Source organism: Salvia hispanica, chromosome 1 (genome assembly GCF_029641045.1).
Source record: "Salvia hispanica isolate PSC_SH4W2 chromosome 1, Shi_PSC_v1, whole genome shotgun sequence".
Lineage (NCBI taxonomy): Eukaryota > Viridiplantae > Streptophyta > Magnoliopsida > Lamiales > Lamiaceae > Salvia > Salvia hispanica.
The window spans coordinates 25,620,221-25,640,069 of NC_142692.1; the positions used below are offsets into that span (position 1 = coordinate 25,620,221).

The following is a 19,849-nucleotide window of genomic DNA, read 5'->3' on the forward strand; positions in this document are numbered from 1 at the left end:
TTGTATTCCATTTTCTGAACATATTATTCAATTGAATTGACCATGGGGAAGATTAAGACGGGGGCGCGAAACTATTATTCCATTATATGAAATTGAAATATTCTAATCCTCTAGAATAACATAATTAGAGTCAAGTAGGCGTTGACGACATTATTATATTTTCAAACTTTAAAAAAATAAAATGTAGAAATGGTCGTATAACGTATAATTCTGGTTCATTCAATTGGTGCGAGACTAGTAGTAGTAATATCAATAACAAATTTGGCAACCAAAGATATAGTAATGCTAATATGAAGTAGTCTACCTAAACAATGTATAATTTCATCTATCTACCGTATGGATTTCGATTTTTGGTTGTAACACATGTACCTGTAAATAAAAAAAAGAGTATGTTACATAGGAGTAATAACATCTTTGACTCGTAATAATTGGGATGTAAAGGATTTAATGTTTAGCGAATTAAATGAATATAGAATAAAATAGATAATAAAATATGGGATAAAATAAAGTAAAAAGATGTATTCTATTTATTTTTGTGTTAAATAGAAATAACTCAATTAGAATAGAATTATTAAAAAAAAATAGGATGACTCAATAAGAGAGGAACGGGGAGAGGAACGGAAGGAGGAAGGAGTATTAACTGTCAGCTACCTGAGTATAATTTATTTTAAACTATATACAGTTAAGTACTCGATTGATAACTAATAAAATATACTAAGAGATATTACAATTTTGATATATTTAATATGTACTTTAAATTTTTTATTTTATAAAAAAAATTATTTTACTTATATTTTTGAAAACCATAATACTATAAAAATCAAGATTAATTTGTATTTTATGTATTTATTTGAAGTTACTTAAAAACAAGCAAATCGAGCTAATTTTGTTTAGTGAGCTTCTAATGGGCCATGGCCCAGATTTTATTTCGGATATTGAGTTTAATAGAGTTTCTAGATTCGGTATTTTCCCTTCAATTTACAGACTTTGCAATTATGTGAAAGCGAGTTGTTAACCATCATGGTTTTGAAAATACCTTCCAACTTACAGTGCGTTGTCCCTGATTGCGATTACAAATATTAAGCAACTTCTCATTCAATATTATAAATGTATAATAAATATAAAATCAATATAATTTGATTAAATTAGCGTGCACCGACAATATCAAAATAAGGGTTTGACTATAATTTACAATAAATGTTCCACGCCCGGATTTTTTTTGGGCGTTTGAAATTTAGATGTGACTAATCCATATTAATTCCCCATAAATAGTGTAAATTGACCGATTACGACACCTAAAGGTGAAAAAGTCGTTACGCGCAAAAATTTGCATGTGTATTATGATTAACTTGAAAGTTACTGCAACCATAATTTGACCGCACATCGTATGTAAGTAGTATTAAAAAGCAAAATGATAACATCTATTACTTTTTTTTATATATATTTTGTCAACTATTTATAGAAATATATGAGTTTTAATCTCATTCACTCATTTCAAAATCTATTAGTATTATTAATTTTGGATTATGATGTTACAAGCATTAGAAGAGGACCCACCTTACATACACTTTCAAATATTTATTTTAGGGATATTGGTCCCTAAAATCATGAACTTTTGTCAAATTTTAATATTTTCCACAAATTTTTAAATTGGTCTGAACTATCACAAACTTTGCTTTTTGTTTGTTATTTTCCATCTCAACTCAAATAAAATATCTTTGGAGAATAACTAATTCTACGTGGGCAATCGTGAAATATTTACTATATTTTAGACCACTTTTTAAGTTCTTGGTAAGTAGGATAAAAGCCACGTAAAAAATCATGTTGATCTAGTAGTGCCAAGTAGGATAAAAAAACACACATAAATTAGTCAGATATCGTGATTTAACTGTCATGAAAAATAACAAACAAAATGTAAAGTTTATGATATTTATAGACCAATTGTAAAGTCCGTGGAAAATACTAAAATTGGCCAAAATTCATGATTTTAGGTACCAATATCCCTCTACTTTAATGGTCTATTTGATAGATTCAATGTCAACTGCGACATGTTTTTTTATAATCAATCAATAAACAAAATTAGGGAATTAATTCGAAATATGTAAAAACATTGCATAAATAAAAAATTATCAAAGTTCATGTATTTTAGCGCAACTATCTATTCAAAGCGTTATTGCAATTAAGGACAGACGGTTTGTAAGATATTACTCCTTAAATTAGTGTATATTTAGACCGTCATAGATCATAAAGGGTAACCGACCCGTTGGTAAGATGTTTCTTATTTTTTCAATAGATTGGGAGTTCCTACAACAAACTTAATTTTTGAGAAAAATTGAGACGCAATTGCTTGCATTAGGAAATTTTAAAAAATAACAATAATTTAGGACGCAAAATAAAGCATTCATAAATTAAGGACAAATTAACTTAATACTTTACTTTTTTAGAATGTTTTAATTTGCATCCTCAAATTTGAATTGGGACCCGGGACACCAACAATAAAGATGTTTTTTTAACACATTAGTGATATATTTAGACACACAAATTAACATGATTACGTAATAGTGGTTTGGTAACAGCCATTAAAAGTATTGATTGAATGCTTGATCAAATTTTTTATAATTAACTTCTTAACTGACGCACATCAAACATGTAAACAGAATACGAATAATAAACTTTTCGAAGTAATAGGATTACATTGTTAGGGGTATTATTTAATAATAGGTGTGGAACTGAGTCACAGAAAGAGAAAAGCCCATTCCTTTAAAAAACTAAAATTCGAAGTAGGGTTAAAGAATTTAACTTTATAATTGGAATAATATAATGACGTAAATCTGATAAATATTCCACTTCATGAGGATTTTATCACAACTTCGATTCTTCTCTGACTTTCGACGGAATATATCATGCATAAAACAAATTTCGTAAGATAAATTACAAAAAATATAGTGTGTACTTGTATCTTCTTTACGCTATATGGAGTACTATTTTATGTGTTATTCTTTTTGGATAGTTAATTGAATATAAATTTAAAGTTCGCGTCATGAAGAATTTGGATCCGAGACTTTTGGTCTCGGCATTACCTCTCTATCGTTTGGCCGACTTACACACTCATTTTATGTGTTATTCTTGCTTTGGAGCATATCAATATCTGGACGGCGGACATATATATCAAGTAATCAGGGCCTCCTACTATCCTTACTTTTTTAATTATTATTTTTATTAATAAAATCTTAACAAAAATTTATTGATGGTATATTTATTTTTAAATTATAATAGAACTTTAAAATCATTATTATTATTATCATAGTTTTATAACAAAAAATTTAATTAATAAATAGTAGCAGTGGTAGTTAATTCAGTTATTATTTACATTATTAAATTAATTAACATAAGTTCAAATTTTCAAATAAATTTTCTTTGAATTTCAAAACACGGATAAATAATTTATGATGAATCTCAATGAATCATAATCATTAGCAACATTACTTTCTTAGAAAACACGGATAAATAATTTATCAGAAATTCCTAGAAATCGTTAGCAATATTACTTTTCTGATAAACAAACATGCCTAAAATAATAATTGTCTAACTAAATATTTAATATATAGTATATTATAAACTCCTTAGATTTTGAAAATTATATATAAAGTATATGATTACAATTTATGTAAATTTATCAGTACCTATTATTTTATTTATATTTAATAAGTACCGGTGCTACATTTAAGGAAATTTAGAAAAATTATATCCATGTTTCATAATTTTAGGTAATTAAGGGTGTATGATACGGTACAAACTATTGAGTATTGACTAGAGCTGATAATTTTCAGACATGAATCTGCACAAAATTAATAAGGTGAGATTATATTTTTCTGGATTTGTATTCTTATCGGTTTGATCCGTTAGTAACTCGATATATTCGGATTGGATTTGAACAACCCATTAAAAAAAATATTCTTATATTTTTTTTTTTGAATTTAGATCTTGTAAATAAAGTTTAAAAATAAGATATGTAATAAGGTAGTAGTATTAGATTTTAATTGTGTAAATTAAACATTTATCATGTAAATCAGGTTTAATTGTGTAAATGGATTTCGTGTTGTGTCCACTCATATTATATCGCGTGCATATCATGTTTACGTTTAAAAGTAGTCGGTATCATCCTATCATGTCGGATTCATGTTCAAGCGGAAAAGTAAACTATGGCAATATTATTCTATATCGTGTTACTCCATGTGTTTAATTGGAGCTGAAATTAAACTATTAATCTCCATTTGGCGTCCATTGGAATTTGGATCCATGGCCACCCTTCTCAAATAAGCTCTCAAGTTGTAACTCCTAACGGGTCCCACGCAACCGAATAACGCAACGCCACATCATTCCCAGCTGGCATGTATTCCTAAACAGGAAATAAAATATAAAAAAGAGATGAAGAAATTTTCCCTTTTACTGCTTCCCCGAATATGCCGTCGCATAACCAACGACAGGGCGGGAACCGTAATCCCACCGCCATTCTATAGCTTCTCTTTACAGTTGCTTTACTCATTTCCTCTATAAAATCTGCCTTCCTCCCTACGCACCGTATATGTTCGAGATCTGAGCTTTTCTTTAGCTTCCCACCCACGTTTTTCCTTCGCTCTTATTTAATTGTTTCAGGTAAGTTCCATTTTTTAATAACAAGCTTCATCGTTTTCTGCATTTCTGTTGTGTTATCCGTTGTTTTCGGCTTTATTAGTCTCTAATGCTTGGCGACGGCGTTGTGCATGAAGCTATTCCGGGTAATTTTGATGCATTGGATTTGGAGGTTTTATGGAAGGAAGCTCTGTTCAATCAACTTAACTTTTTTGCCGCAATCAACTAGTTTTTTTTTTTTTTTCGGAACACAATTTCTGAATCTGCATGCTCTTTCTATTTCATCCTTCTCTAATTTGATGCTCGTTATAATCGTTTGCTAAACATGAATCTGTTGCTGCCTTTTTCGTGTGTATGCTACACGCATTATGTTAGTTTGTGCACTAAACAGCATTCTGCTAGTATGTATTAGAAGAGCTTGGATCTGAGCTGTGATTGCGATTTAGGATAAGTTCATCTTTACTGTATCTAAAAATGATGGATATAGTTTGTTAATCGATCTCAATTCTCAATTATCGGAATGGAGTCAGTCAACTATACAGTTGCACTCTGTTCCGCCTGTTTTGCCTTTGTGTGGCTGTTGTGGTACGCTTGTGTATAATAGTCTGCCCTTGTAAGGTTTTATCAGGTTTGGCTGAATGTTTCTTTCCTAGAATTATAAATGAAAAAATGGAAGTGGCTGGGACTTCTATTTTTTTTAGATTCCTTTTTAAGATAGATGGTTGTCCCCAATCAAAGATGAAACATGTCTTGAGATTGAAATGTCATTTGTGATAACTAGAAGCTAATTTGTCTGATTTTGTTAGACAATCTATGTTGAGGATATGATGCACTCCTAGTTCCATAGTGCAGGATTTAATTGAGAAACTAAAGAAGGCATGAATTAACGGTTTATCAGTGAATCTATTGTAAAGTTTTTGTCAGCACATAATTCTGAATCATTCTAAAGCTACACAGTCTGCAAGACTTTTAAATCATATGATTTGTCATTCCAATCTGTTGGAAAGGTCGCTTGAATGAATCACATGAGTGCAGTTGCTTTTAGGTGTATGTTTTGCTCTCAATTTAAATATAAGTTCTTGATGTTATACTAATAGTTTGTGTTTTAGTAAATAGTATATGTCAGCTACGTGTGCAGTAAGTGGCCTGGTAGTTAGATAAACTTTTTTGGTAGATCTTGTTCATTTCGTTTGCCGAAAACTTAAGCACAAACTTTCCTGATCTCAGTAGACCAACAGTGAATGTGATCAACTTCAGAGTTGTAGTAAACTCTTTATCTAGCCTGTTAGCTTATGTTAATCAGTTTCATGTTATGCAACTTCCAGTTATGGCTCCACCAATTGCAATTTCCAGCAAATCTCCTGACGTCCAGAAGGCATCACATGCGCCTCTTAACGAAAGGATACTCTCTTCCATGACGAGGAAAAGTGTTGCTGCTCATCCCTGGCATGATCTTGAGATTGGTACATATCTTGACTATCTGTTCTACCATATTTGTCACTACTCAATTAGATTTGTTAAATTTAATCTGTTTTCCCATTCTTGCCGATGTAGGACCTGGCGCACCAATTATCTTCAACTGTGTAAGATGCTGACTTTCTTTTACCTTCTCATTCTTAAATAGTCCTAAAGAAATTTGAGAAGATGGACATTTAACTGAAACCTATGAATTTCTCTATCAAAGTTGGTAATACATTCCCAAATGGAAATGATAGTTTTTAGATGAGAACACTGAATGAGCTTCCATCTGATTAGAATCCAAACTACAAACCTTCTGATATCTCCCCGAGAGTTCATTTTCATTTTATTTGTTTGTTATTGGTGAACCAGTAGAGAAAAAATACTTAACTCTGATGAGGCCAACTGAATTTGCTGCCATCAGTGGACAATTGAATAGCTATTTGAGAATTCTCCCTTCTCTTTATATTGTTCCAATCCCCATCACCACTCTTATTAGCTTGAAAAATTATACTTAGTTCCACTTTCCCCAGAAACATTATCTTGCTTTGCTATTAATCCTTTTTCTTTAATTTGGGCTGATTATATTTAATATTGACACTCCCTTAACCCTTTGGATGTTTCCATCACATTTTATTTATTCTTCTAGTCGCCTTGCATAAAATTAGTAAAGTATATCCTAACTACCACTTACTTCTATTGTCTCAATAAACCATAACATAATTATTGTCCCAGCACGGGCAGTACACTCAATCTGCTGGTTAAGCATCAACATAGTCAGACCACAGTCACACATTTACTATTTACTACTAGTAATTAAGTTTCAGAGTGTATCATCTGGATATATTAATATCCTTCTGGTGCTATATGCAGGGACGGATCCAGGAATGTAAATGGAAGGGGGCAAAATTATATGTACAAGAGAATTTGAGAATTTAAAAAGGGGCAAATATAAAGAAATTTTACAAATTTTGCAAAATTATTAAATAAAATAGTATATATCAATATATTTGAGGAGGGGCATTTGCCCCACCTAATAATACATTACATCCATCCCTGGCTATATGGATAGCTGCTTTATGTTCTTGTGGTTGCTTCTTTGGCATGATTATATAATTTTTGTAGTTTGCCATTTCTTTTTAATATGAGACTGTCCGATTTTTTCTTTGTTTTACTGTGTTAACAAGCATCATCACTGCAGGTGGTTGAAATAAGTAAGGGAAGTAAGGTGAAATATGAACTTGACAAGAAAACTGGTCTAATCAAGGTATGAGATTTAGTATATTGTAAAGCAAGATATGTTTGGGTTAATCATTAACTGTAAATTTGTTTGCACCTACAGGTTGATCGTGTTCTTTACTCATCTGTTGTGTACCCCCATAACTACGGCTTCATCCCTCGTACTCTCTGTGAAGACGATGACCCACTCGATGTATTGGTCATTATGCAGGTAAACCCAGCATATTTTGGTGACATGATGATACTTGGAGTTAAGGCTTTCAAGAACAAATTTTCGTTCTAAAAGTGATTGTGATGTGCACTAATTCTGCATGAACATATATTCAGGAACCTGTCATTCCAGGGTGCTTTCTAAGGGCCAAAGCAATAGGTCTCATGCCCATGATTGATCAGGTACAGTTACTTTACCGTCCTTAGACCACATTTATCTCAGTATTCAGGAAAGGATTTACTGACTTGATAAGTGCAACAGGGTGAGAAAGATGACAAGATAATTGCTGTCTGTGCTGATGATCCCGAATATCAGCATTACACAGACATCAGTGAGCTTCCTCCCCACCGATTGGCTGAAATTCGCCGTTTTTTCGAAGACTGTATCCTTTTGAGAAAAGATTATGCTAACTCTGTTTGTTTATTTGTTTTTTCTTTTTCTGCTTAAACAAAAAGCTTCTGCTTTTTGCTACTTAAATTTGAGTGGTTTACTTCGTGTTGTTATCTTAACTGGTAACTCCATTAGACAAGAAAAATGAAAACAAGGATGTTGCAGTCGATGACTTTCTTCCAGCCACAGCAGCTTATGAAGCAGTCCAATCTTCCATGTGAGTGCTCCTCCCCACTTTAGTTAAGTTGCAGATTGAAGCTGCATTTGCTTCTTCCTGGAAACAGAGAACTCTAAAAGTATATTTGATAATGTTTAGTGCTTTGTCAATTCTTTTTCACAGAGCTACGCATAAACTTGAGTCAAGATGTTGATTATAGCAAACATTTCCAGTTCATTATCAAGTATTTCACCATTTTGATGGGATACAGTGGCTTGTGTGGTGCAGGGATTTGTATGCAGATTATATAGTGGAGACCTTAAGGCGGTAGTTTGGCACAAGCTAGCGATGCTGCTTCAAGTTTATAATTTTTGATCTGGAAGAATACTTGATACTATATTGCAACACATCTGCACAATACAAGATGATGATTATGACGATGATGATGATGATGAATAACAATTTATATGATAGAGTAGAATATGATATTTGTTGGTATGTGTAAAAAGGGATTGGCGTGATTGATTTTTCACTATATTCATATGTATACAACCTTACTATATCTGTTATGGTTATTCCAGTTCTTGCTTTTTCAGCACATTACTTGAACCTAGATTTCAATTTACAGGCATCTAGGGCCGTATGTAACTATGTATGTTTGTAATGATTTGATTTGTTACTTCTTCTATCATCTCTTACATCTGATTGTTAATTATCTCTTCCAGTATTAAGTGCAGGTGCACGTCACTGTTGTACCTAAATTACAGGCCTCTAGCGTCGAATCATTCTCTTCTTTTTCCACATTTTTTTTTATCTCACTGAGATAAATTTTACCTGAAACAAATCGTGCACACCATCTATTCTTCCACCTTATATAGAGAACTTCTTTGCGACCTTAGACTATCTCCATCGTGACCTTCACCCAACCCAACCCCAATCAACTTTTTAATAAAATATTCATTCTCTATCCTCCACGTACACAACTCTCACTCAATTCAACACCCATCAACTTTTTTACTTCCATCAATGACCCCAATCCAACTCAACCCAACCCAATTAAATATTTTCTTTTTTATATATTGTAGTATTAAAATTTTGATTTATAATTAATTTAAATATATTATATAATATCTAAAAATTATAATAAAAAAGTATATGAGTTAAGTTTAAAACAGAAAATATTAGATATTCAAATAATTAAAGCACAATATAATATTAAATTATACACGTTAAAAAATATAATACGATAATAGAAATAAACAAACCAAAATACAAATGAAGAGTGAAAAAAAACCCTAGCTTAAACAAGATAAACATTAGCACATATTTAGTTGTTTGTGCCAAATTTAATCCAAATGTGCTCAATCAAATCTTCTCGAAGAGCAATATGAGCTTCTCTATTGCGGAGTTGAGCTCGATTAGTCATATATGATGACAAGCTCCCGATCCGTTGAGTGGAATAGCAAAAAGCTTCAACATTTTCTTCATGTACTCTTGTATGCGTATCTTGAAAAAACTCAGTGGCATCATATAATAATTTTGTTTGTGAAGAGTTTTGCATGCTTAGTCGGATAATAAAAAAATACTCACTCCATTCCATGTTAATACAGGCATTTCTTTTCGACACAGAGTTTAAGAATGGTGTGTTACATGGATGGTGAATAAAGTTTGAAGAGAGAAAAAAGTAAGAGAGAGAGTTACGTTTTGCCAAAAATAGAAATGACTCAATTAACTTGAAACTTTCCGAAATAGAAAAATGACTCTATTAATATGGAACGGGGGGAGTAGCAAATAATAAAGAAATAATAAAAAATAATAATTATTCATAAATAAAATGAACTAGTTCACGTGAATTTTTCACAAGAGGGGCTCACATGAATGTTTGGAAGAATAATTCACATGAGTTTTGAAATGATATATTAAGACAAATATAATTACAGGGATGTGATCAAATGAAAACTCTAAATATTGTACAAACTCAAAACTATGATCTGGACCATTGAAAATGTCAACAGATCACAATAAAACATCAGCATGAAAATGTCAACAACAGAATTTCAACGGTAGTCAATGATTGATGTTGTGTTGCTATTGTGTTGATACTGTATTGACATTAAAATCTTAAAATTATACACTGTGTTGATACTGTGTTGATACTGTATTGACATTAAAATCTTAAAATTATACACTGTGTTGATATTGTATTGAAACTGTGTTGAGAAGTTTTGAGTTTGTACAATATATAAGTTTGCATTTTATCACTACCCTATAATAATAATTAAATAAATTCACAATGTTCAAAATATTCAAAATGTGATTATCTAAAATATTTGCATTTCATATTTATAGTATACCATTCTAAAACATGTACATAAAAAAAGTAGTGATTAATCAATAATTAATAGCAAATAAAAAAAGTAAAAATAATAATATATTGAGCCAATAGAAAATGGACATGTGTCCTTTGCCCTCCACTTTATGTTGGGCCGGCTAACAAGACCCCAAATTGAAAGTTGGGTTGGGTTATTTAATTTTTACTTTATTTTTATTTCTTTCTATTTTGTCTTGTGTGTTTGCCTCCGATCTCAAAGTGACCGATGAGGGTGGTCTTAGAGAATATAGAGCATCACTAGTCCCTTAACTTAGAGCTCGTTTGGAAGACTATCCATGGTAATTGTTACAACAAGGTTAAAAACTTAGAATGATGACTATGTTGTATATCATGATTTATGCTAGTTATATTGTGCAAAATAAATACAATGCTAAATTTTGGAAGCTAAAATAAGGTCAATAATATGTATGCATAAATTGAAAGTGAAAAGATAGAAGACAACTTAGTTATTATCTTGGTTAGCGATGTCAGTTCAACTCGAACTCGGTGGACTTATCTGATTAGCCCGCTAAAAATAAATTAGAGGATTAGGGCTGAAATACTACAATTCGATTAGAAATCGGGCTAATCAGGCTGGCTCACTGGGCTGCACAATTTTACTTATTTTTCATATTTTATGTATCGCACGCTTACATTCAAACTAATCTTTCTACATTTTTCCTTATGCAAAAGATGGACGAAAGTTTTTATTGTTCCAAACTAAAATGAAAAATTCAACTCCAAACTTTCTATATAATAAATGCTTAAAAAATAATTATATTACCTTGTTGCCTAATGAATTTGCTACTTTTTCTTATATCCACCTTATGGTTTAATTTTTTTTTTAATTTGTGATAAATACATTTTTATTCGCAATATTGATTTTGGTAAGCATGTAGATGTTTGTATATTTTATAAGAAATTAAGAATTTTTAAAATGAATGAATAAATAAGATAAATTTCTGATTAGCCCGATAGGCTAACTCGAAACCTGGTATTTAGGGTTAGGGTTATATTCTCTCCGTCTCAATAAATATGTAACATTTGGTTCCCGGCATATGATTTTATGCAGTGTTGTTTTGTGTGAAGAGAGAGTAAAAAAAGTATGGGAGAAGAAAAAGTAGAGATAGTATTGATTCCATTTTAGGAAACGTTTCATTTTTATTGGGACAATCCAAAAGGGAAAACATTTCAATTCTAATGGGACAAGGAGAGTAAATCTTAATCGATAAAATTTCAGTCCAATAAGCCCGCAACCCGAGTAAGGCTAGCCCGATTGACATCTATAATCTTTATTCAATTTTCAAATCTGTTAGTGCAAACTGCCGAAATTATAGGTTAATTTTATAGGTTGAAATATGAATACCAAATGCATGACTGAAGCTGGATAAGAACTTGCAACTTGCTCTAATATCACTACCAAACGTTCTTTTAGATGCTAACTCATCAAATTCCATTGACATTAAACTAATTGTCCATTAAATATATATAGATGCCAACTCATCAAATTATGTTGCCAACTAGGATAAAAATCATGTACTATGTCATTTGAATATGGCTATTGACCCGTCTTAAAAAATAGTACTCCCTCCTCCCTCAAAGTTGTCATACTTTCCTTTTTAGTTTGTCCCACAAAAGATGTCACATTTTCCTTTTTGAAAAAAATTCTCTCTCACATGAATATAAAAATTATATTTTCTCTCTCCATTTAACACACAAAACAAAACTCCTCCTAAAATCTTGTGCCGTCCCACAAGTGTGACATCTTTTGTGTGACGGAGGGAGTACTTCCCTAGTCCTTCAAAGTTTATCTCAACTTGGTCTGGCACGAATTTTAAGAAATTGTTTGACTTTGTATTAAATGAAAGTGTGTAGAGGAATAAGAGTCTCACATTGAGGAGATTGGGGGTGTATTTAATGCCTATTTTTGGTAAGATTCCAAGTAGGACAAACTTTGTGAGACGGATGAAAATGGTAAAATGAGACAAACTTTGTAGGGCGGAGGGAGTAACACACAAAATATAAAGTTTGAAAAATACCAAAATTATAATCCAAGTTTATAATTTCATTATTTTAAGAATCGACATCCCAAAATGTTGACATTAGTGAAATAAATAGTGAGGTCTTGGACTCTTGGTAAAATGCTCGTGAGGTCTTGGGTGAGATTGCAGAAGCCGTATCATCTACATAATTGAGGTCTTGGGGATGAGATCCTCTGCAGTGTAACAAAACACAACATTTGTTGTGCTCTAAACGCAGAAAATTATGAACAAAACGCTGACTTTTTTTTTCTTTTCGTTATGATATTTTTTTATCTTTACTAAACCATTATTCTAGATATGCATGATTCCTTATTTTATGCATTTGATTGTAGCTAAGCTCTACTTATTTGCTTTTTTATGATATTTTAAAGTTTTATTGTGCATCACTATTTTACAATTTTTCTTTGGTTTATTTACTATTATCATTTTTTTAAAATATTTTTTCTTTAAAATCTCAAAGTTAATGATCTTACGATAGTAGTAATAATTTCTCCTTCAAATCTGTAATTAAAATCTTACAGATATCCCTGCAAGTTTTTGAATCGTAAATTCATAATTAAATGCATAAAAGGAATCTTGCAAATCAACAACAAAATTTTTAGTTAAAACGTAAAACATATTTAAAAAATTCATAATGAAAGTACTAGTAAAACGTCAACATTTTGTTCATAATTTTCTGCGTTTAAAGCAAAGCAACAAATGTTGTGTTTTGTAGAGGATCTCATCGCGAGGATCATCTACGAAGGATCTCATCGCGAGGTCTTGGGTGAGGTTGCAGAAGCCGGATCATCTACTTAGTATATAAAGAAAAGAACCATAAAAGTCTCCATATATGCAAAAATGTCCAAAAAAAAAACATTATATTAGAAACAAAAAAAAATCAATTAATGAACACTATTCATTTAATGATATTAGTTCAATATCCTTAGAAATAAAATAACGAATAGGAAATTAGAAAGAGTAGTCATATTCCAAGCTAAATTCTACTTTGGTATGCTAACCAAATTTGGGAAGCTTTTATGACTCTTATTAATATGAGAAAAAAATTGAGAACTCAACAAGGGATAATTGCATAATTTTGGATAAGTTAGTAATACCAAGATAGAGAATTATATATGAACATTTCTAATTGTTTGATATCATAGTTAAGTTTAACTCAAAGCCCAATATAAGACCAGGACCCTATCTAATCTTACCAAAATTATAACATTAACCTTGTTTATATATCTCACCAATTTATCAAGTTAAGCCATGTTATTTAATATACAATACAAATTTAGATAATTTCTTTTCTATCAAACAACAACGGAAAAAAATCATATCTTTGCATATCTTGACATGAAGCCCGTATTTCTTATCTTGTTTTACATATCTTCTCATATCTCATCTTTTGTATCAAACGAGTCCTTATTGTACAAACTCCAAATTATAATCTGGACCGTTAGAAAATATCAACTGATGGCAAAATAACTGCAACAAAAAATATCAACCTAATGTCAACGATGGATGTTGTGATAATAATGTGTCAACACTGTGTTGATATCAGAATCTTGAAATTTTACGATGTGTTAGACATTATGCTGATATTGTGTTGACGAGTTTGGAATTTGTACAAATATATACGGTGTGCATTTTATGACTATCATATATAGGAGTATAGGAGGGGCATTTACCCCACCTAGCCATATATTGGATCCAACCCTATAAGAGATGCCCAAACATGATGCGTAGCAGGATTGGATTTCAGTCTATAGTATCCACGATAAGAGTTTGAGGTGGAGAGTTGAATCTTGGGAGCTCTTCGTTTACAGCCTTCACCGGAGGCTCCTATATCCCCCTCTTCTTCCCATGTTATCTATTCGAATCCGGAAGAGTTTGAGATTGAAATCGTGGAGGTGTTGTAAAGCTTAATGACTCAGTCGTAAGCCCATTCATACAAAGAGGAGTCGGGAGAAATCAACAAATAGAGCGGTGATGTGGAATCACATAATTCATCGCTCATTTCTAATCCCAATTTGCGAGCCAATTCTAGGCCCCTTTCAGTTGTACGCAAGTGTTCAATTCTGAACCAATTCTCCTGCATGTTTATCGTTCTCTTAGTAATGAGAGCATAATTTCCTGCTTATTATCATGTTGCCAATTGTCATAATCTTTTACACCCTGTCCCAAACCACATACTCCTCAATTGAGTTTTCTTTTCAACGAAGCACTCCTCCAGGTCCTCTTTCAGAAGTGTAATTACTCCTCGAGATTAAACACTCCAGAAAAATGTATGTATGAATGAAGAAACACAAGATGAATTTCCAATTGTGTATTCGTTGTCAACAAGATGTAGCAAAGAGGTTCCACAATTGCAAAAGGACAAAACCTACAATTACTCCTTCACTTATAAACATTGAATCCTACATACCAACACCACACCACACCAAATCGACTTGCTACATTCAAAGATAAAACTAGGCAGCAGCCTTCTTCGGAGACTTGCCTGCCTTGGACGGCGATTTAGTCGCCTTCTCAGCACCGCCAGCCTTCTCCGCTTTCTTCGGCAGCAGCACCGGGTTGATGTTCGGCAGCACTCCGCCGTGCGCAATTGTCACTCCGGCAAGCAACTTCCCCAGCTCCTCATCGTTCCTCACCGCCAGCAGCACGTGCCTCGGAATAATCCTATTCTTCTTGTTATCCCTCGCCGCGTTCCCTGCCAACTCCAAAACCTGAAAACCAACACCAACATTTACATCAATGCCCGAAAAAACCCTAATTTATTGAAACCCCTAATTACGAAAAACCTAGATCCAAAAATGTACAATCAATGCCAAGAAGGAGAGAGAGAGAGAGAGAGAGGAGCACCTCAGCTGCGAGGTACTCGAGCACGGCAGCCATGTAAACCGGGGCGCCGGAACCAACGCGCTGGGCGTAGCGACCTTTTTTAAGGTAGCGACCGATCCTGCCGACGGGGAACTGGAGGCCGGCTTTGACGGAGCGGGAGACAGACTTCTTCTTGGGACCGCCGCCCTTCCGGCCACCGGCTCCCTTCTTCAATTTACCGCCAGTTTCCATTTGGTTGAGCTGCTTGAATGTAATCGACGAAATCGAAGAAGAAAATGCTATATTCAAGGAAAAGAGAAGCTGTGCGTGTCAAGTAAACAGGGGCGGTGCAGTTGGTTTAAGTAGCAGCATGGAATCGGCATGAGATGAAAAGGGGGTTAAATTTGGAGCGTCGGATTGTTTTCATCGACGGCTGATAACAAATTTGGATACGATCCGCGTCACTTGAAATACACCAATAGTTGTAGCTCGTACAGCAAGCTTAACGTCGGGGGTGAAAAGACAAGGGTTATTTGGGCTTGGTATTTTTGGTGTGGATATTAGTGCGATTTTATTTCATTTTAATACGAGTACTTGCATAATTAATATAGAAATATAAATTCAGTTTGTGTTTAATGATTTTTTTAAATTTCAAAGAATATATTCTCCAATTGAACTTTGAATGTTTTACTACTCAGTTTGTGTTTAATGATTTATTTAAATTTTAAAAAAACATGTACTCCAATTGAACTTTGATTTTTATACTACTCCTATCATAAAATTAATCATTTTTAATGTATGAATAAAATAAATAATGATAATGTGGATTAAATGAGAGCATTCTCATTGATGATAGCTCCATTTTTCTATAGTTGAAATGTTCCAGATTAAAGTTGTGTTGTACTTTGACCAGTGATATTTAAATCCATTTCGATAAATAATTGTCTTGCACAATAAAATTTATTCTAAAATAAGTTAATTGAATTGAATCAATAATATAATTAATTAATTAATAGATATTGAATATCTTAAACATGAAAAATTAATGAATTAAAACTTGAAATACATTAAACGTAATTTAATATAAATAATAATAATAATAATAATAATAATAATAATAATAATAATAAATGGATTGTATATTGCTCCGGTGAGATACTAATATTAATTTCTTACTCAAAAGGTCTTCGCATTGTTTTTCTTCTATTATAATTTTTTTTTCCTTTTACATTTTCTAAAATGCTTGTTTGCTTCGGAAAATGATTACACTTGTTCAGTTTTTTCCCATTTCTTTAGGCAATACGCAAGTTATTTATCTATATTTTTTTAGTTAGATTTTGATTAAAAAACGATTAAAGCCTAAAATTAGTACTACTACATTTGTCCTAAAAAAATTATTAGTCCACATTAAGTCGGTTACTTTTTGATCTCTAATAATATATTTTTGGTTTAAAGTTTATAATAATTGTGTTAAAAACTTAATGGACAAATGTGGTTTCACCAAATTAATAACTTAATTTTGAATCTAAATAACTCAATTAAGTAGTACATGATATTCAAAAGATTACACTTAGAATAAGTTATTACAAGTTTGGACGTCGAATATGAAGGAACCGACTAATTCAGGAGTAATTCATTAGTAAAAAAAATTAATGTATTTTTTTAATTTTCAAGTAAAATGATGCAGTAGTAATAGTTTTTTTCAATAATGATTGTGAAAATTAGTTGGGCTGAAACTAAAGCCGGATACATTGCAGGTGTTGGGCTTAATGTGACAACTGAAAAAATAAGATTGGGGCTGATTTTTTTAGCTCATTGTGAATGCACTTAGCTAGAGAAAAAATTTCTATATATTATTCTCTATCTTACTTTACTTTTTATCTACTCTAGTTATTTATTATGATTTTCAAAAAATAATTGAAAAAAATGACTCAATTATGAAGGTGCAGAGGTAATACTATCTAAAACTACGTCATTTTGTCTCTTTCTTTTTGTTGTATGTAGGGCTGACAAATCATGCGGATTGGGTATAACGACCTAACCCAATAAGGTCTAGCCCGAATCCGACCTGTTAAGGGAACAGTAAATCCGAACATGAACCTGGCCTGCTACCTTCAAATCCGAACACGACCCGCACACGACACGAACTCGTTAACGACACGATATAATATGAGTTGATCAGACACGATACAACCCGAACCTGATATCACACGATTAAAACCTGATATCACACAATTAAACCTTATTTTTCAACCTAATTTACACAATTAAAATCCATTTTATATCATTTAAATATGAATTTACAAGAATTAAAAAAAATAAAGTAAAATATATTTTTTTAAATAATAATAAAAATAATAATATTATCTTAATGGGTTATCCGTATCCAACTCGCATCCAACCTGAACCCAACCCAAAATTATCAGGTTCTTAATAGGTCAACTCGATAAGGACACGAACCCAATAAGGCTTGACCTAAACCCAATAATTTTGTGCGAATTCGTGTCGGATAACGGAGTTGACTGGAATCAACAGTCAGTTTTCAAATGGTATTGCGAAAAAACTCTCATATTTTCTGTTAGATATTTTAGTGTAATTGGATTAACTTGAATGATCGGTTATTGTTATAATGATACATCATTTAAGTATGGAGGTGCGGAGTGCACGCTTATTTGAATTCGTTATAATATTAGGAGCGAAGCTCCTAGATAGATGAACGGGGATCCGGGGGCAGCGCCCCCGGGTAGCGGGGTCCAAGGGGCAGAGCCCGAAATTTTTTATTTCCGACAAAGTTACTGTATCGGAAATTCATCCGAAAATATAATTTCCGAAAGTCGAAGGACTAAATTGCAATTTTGGAAACCTTTGAAATTCGGTTATTTTCGGTTTAATCTCCCAACAGTTGCAATGCTTCATTGCACTGTTTCATCTTCTTCTTCTACTGATCATTTTCTGGTTGAATATCATCGAAAAATACAAACATATGATCTTCTAATACTCTGAATTTTATCCGATCAAACATTTTGGTTGAACCCCGAAATTGATTTGATCTGAAAGTGATAAACACGACTTTCAGATATCCGATTTTTGTTTCTCTGTTTTATATCTCCCTAACATTTTCGTTTTCTGGTTTAACTACCAAATTACGATGGTGAAGTCAAAAAAAAAAATTCGAATAGGCAAATATGCTACCAAATCCACGTGCCATAACCCAATTGATAGAAAATAATGTTTGACTAACACTTTGCAAAAAAAAAATATAAATAAATACTTATTAAATCACCGATTGTAAAAATATTTCTCCATCAAAATTACAAAATAGAATTAGTTTGTATTTTAATATGCGGTTTCTGAATCTTAATTCTTAAACCTCTGGTGGAGCTAATATGGGGATACAAATTAAAATTGTCATATCAAGTGACCTATACAAACTTTCCCCCATTATATTATAAAGCAAAAAAACACGTCGCTTATAAATATAAAATCATATATTTGTACTTTTATAATTCCAATTATGAGATTCCATTTATTATGCATATCCTTTATAAAAGTTAAAAATTATCCTCCCTGTTTGCAAGTAGCAACCATTCGGATCAACCCAAATAATATGCCGACATGTTCATATATGATTTTCAGTTACAAAAAAAATCAATTCTAACCATCAAATTTTTTCAATTTATTATGTTCTCCAACTGTAAGTTAATTACCAGTATACTGTATAGTATATGAATAATTATGAATACGATTTCACTTCCTCTATTGTAAGATCATAAGGGCATCCACAATGGGACGCCCCATGCACCGTAACATCAACATTTTATCCTCCTCCTATTCCATCTGCAGTGGGGGCGGACTATAGCCCCGCCCTAAGCGACGCCCTAAACATTTTTCTATTATTTGCATATTTAAATACTTCAAAATTTGGAAAACTAACTTCATTTCATTAAAATTCAAACATTACAATACGAAATAAAAAAAACTACAATTTCTCAACGGGGGCGGTTGCGAGTCCAAACTTCTTCAATCACGTCGGTCATGAGCTGAGTTTGGTCTTGTTGGTTACGCATTGAGGCCTGTCGCTGTAGAACCGCACCGAAGCCAGTCGGTAATCCTCGAATGACCGACGAGGTCGCCGTGCTGGAGCTAGATCCGGCTTCATCATCCACCCAATTGGTGACATGGCCACGTTCTTGTTCGACTATCATGTTATGCATGGTGATGCACGCATACATGACGTCAGCGATGACGTCCTTGTACCAGAAACGCGTTGGACCTTTCACGATTGCCCACCGCGATTGGAGCACCCCAAAAGCCCGCTCCACATCCTTCCGCGCGGACTCCTGCTTTGCCGCAAACAAGACTTTCCTCTCACCAATTGGGCAGCTGATCGTCTTCAAAAAAACAGGCCACCTAAGGTATATGCCATCGGCCAAGTAGTACCCCATATGATGTGTGCGGCCGTTGGCAGTGAACTGAATGGCCGGACCGCGACCCCTGCACTGATCGGCGAATAGGGTGGACGAGTTGAGGACGTTGATGTCTTT

General features: G+C 32.7%; 2 protein-coding genes across 3 annotated transcripts; one reads left to right on the forward strand and one right to left on the reverse strand.

The window, feature by feature from the left end:
* Positions 1-4,460: 4,460 nt before the first annotated feature.
* On the forward strand, positions 4,461-8,785 carry LOC125218189 (soluble inorganic pyrophosphatase 4). Of its 2 annotated transcripts, none has more exons than XM_048119814.2 (9): positions 4,461-4,656; positions 5,958-6,095; positions 6,187-6,215; positions 7,292-7,357; positions 7,433-7,540; positions 7,657-7,722; positions 7,802-7,922; positions 8,066-8,147; positions 8,376-8,785. In XM_048119814.2, the coding sequence occupies exons 2-9, from the start codon at positions 5,960-5,962 to the stop codon at positions 8,416-8,418; spliced, it is 651 nt and encodes a 216-aa protein (XP_047975771.1). In that variant the 5' UTR covers positions 4,461-4,656; positions 5,958-5,959; the 3' UTR covers positions 8,419-8,785. The 2 variants fall into 2 exon arrangements, with proteins under 2 accessions (XP_047975771.1, XP_047975770.1); XM_048119813.2 differs by lacking the exon at positions 4,461-4,656 and adding an exon at positions 4,683-4,778.
* Positions 8,786-14,793: 6,008 nt separating this feature from the next.
* On the reverse strand, positions 14,794-15,643 carry LOC125224218 (histone H2A). Its single transcript, XM_048127581.2, has 2 exons — positions 15,348-15,643; positions 14,794-15,211 (listed from the first exon to the last, which is right to left on the reverse strand). The coding sequence occupies exons 1-2, from the start codon at positions 15,555-15,557 to the stop codon at positions 14,957-14,959; spliced, it is 465 nt and encodes a 154-aa protein (XP_047983538.1). The 5' UTR covers positions 15,558-15,643; the 3' UTR covers positions 14,794-14,956.
* Positions 15,644-19,849: the final 4,206 nt, after the last annotated feature.

Coding starts and splice junctions, on each gene's coding strand:
- LOC125224218 (XM_048127581.2), bottom strand. CDS start 15,557: ATGGAAACTGGCGGTAAATTGAAGAAGGGAGCCGGTGGCCGGAAGGGC. Junction 15,212..15,347: donor TCGAGTACCTCGCAGCTGAG/GTGCTCCTCTCT, acceptor GTTGGTTTTCAG/GTTTTGGAGTTGGCAGGGAA.
- LOC125218189 (XM_048119813.2), top strand. CDS start 4,742: ATGCTTGGCGACGGCGTTGTGCATGAAGCTATTCCGG. Junction 4,779..5,957: donor TGTGCATGAAGCTATTCCGG/GTAATTTTGATG, acceptor TGCAACTTCCAG/TTATGGCTCCACCAATTGCA. Junction 8,148..8,375: donor GAAGCAGTCCAATCTTCCAT/GTGAGTGCTCCT, acceptor TGTGTGGTGCAG/GGATTTGTATGCAGATTATA.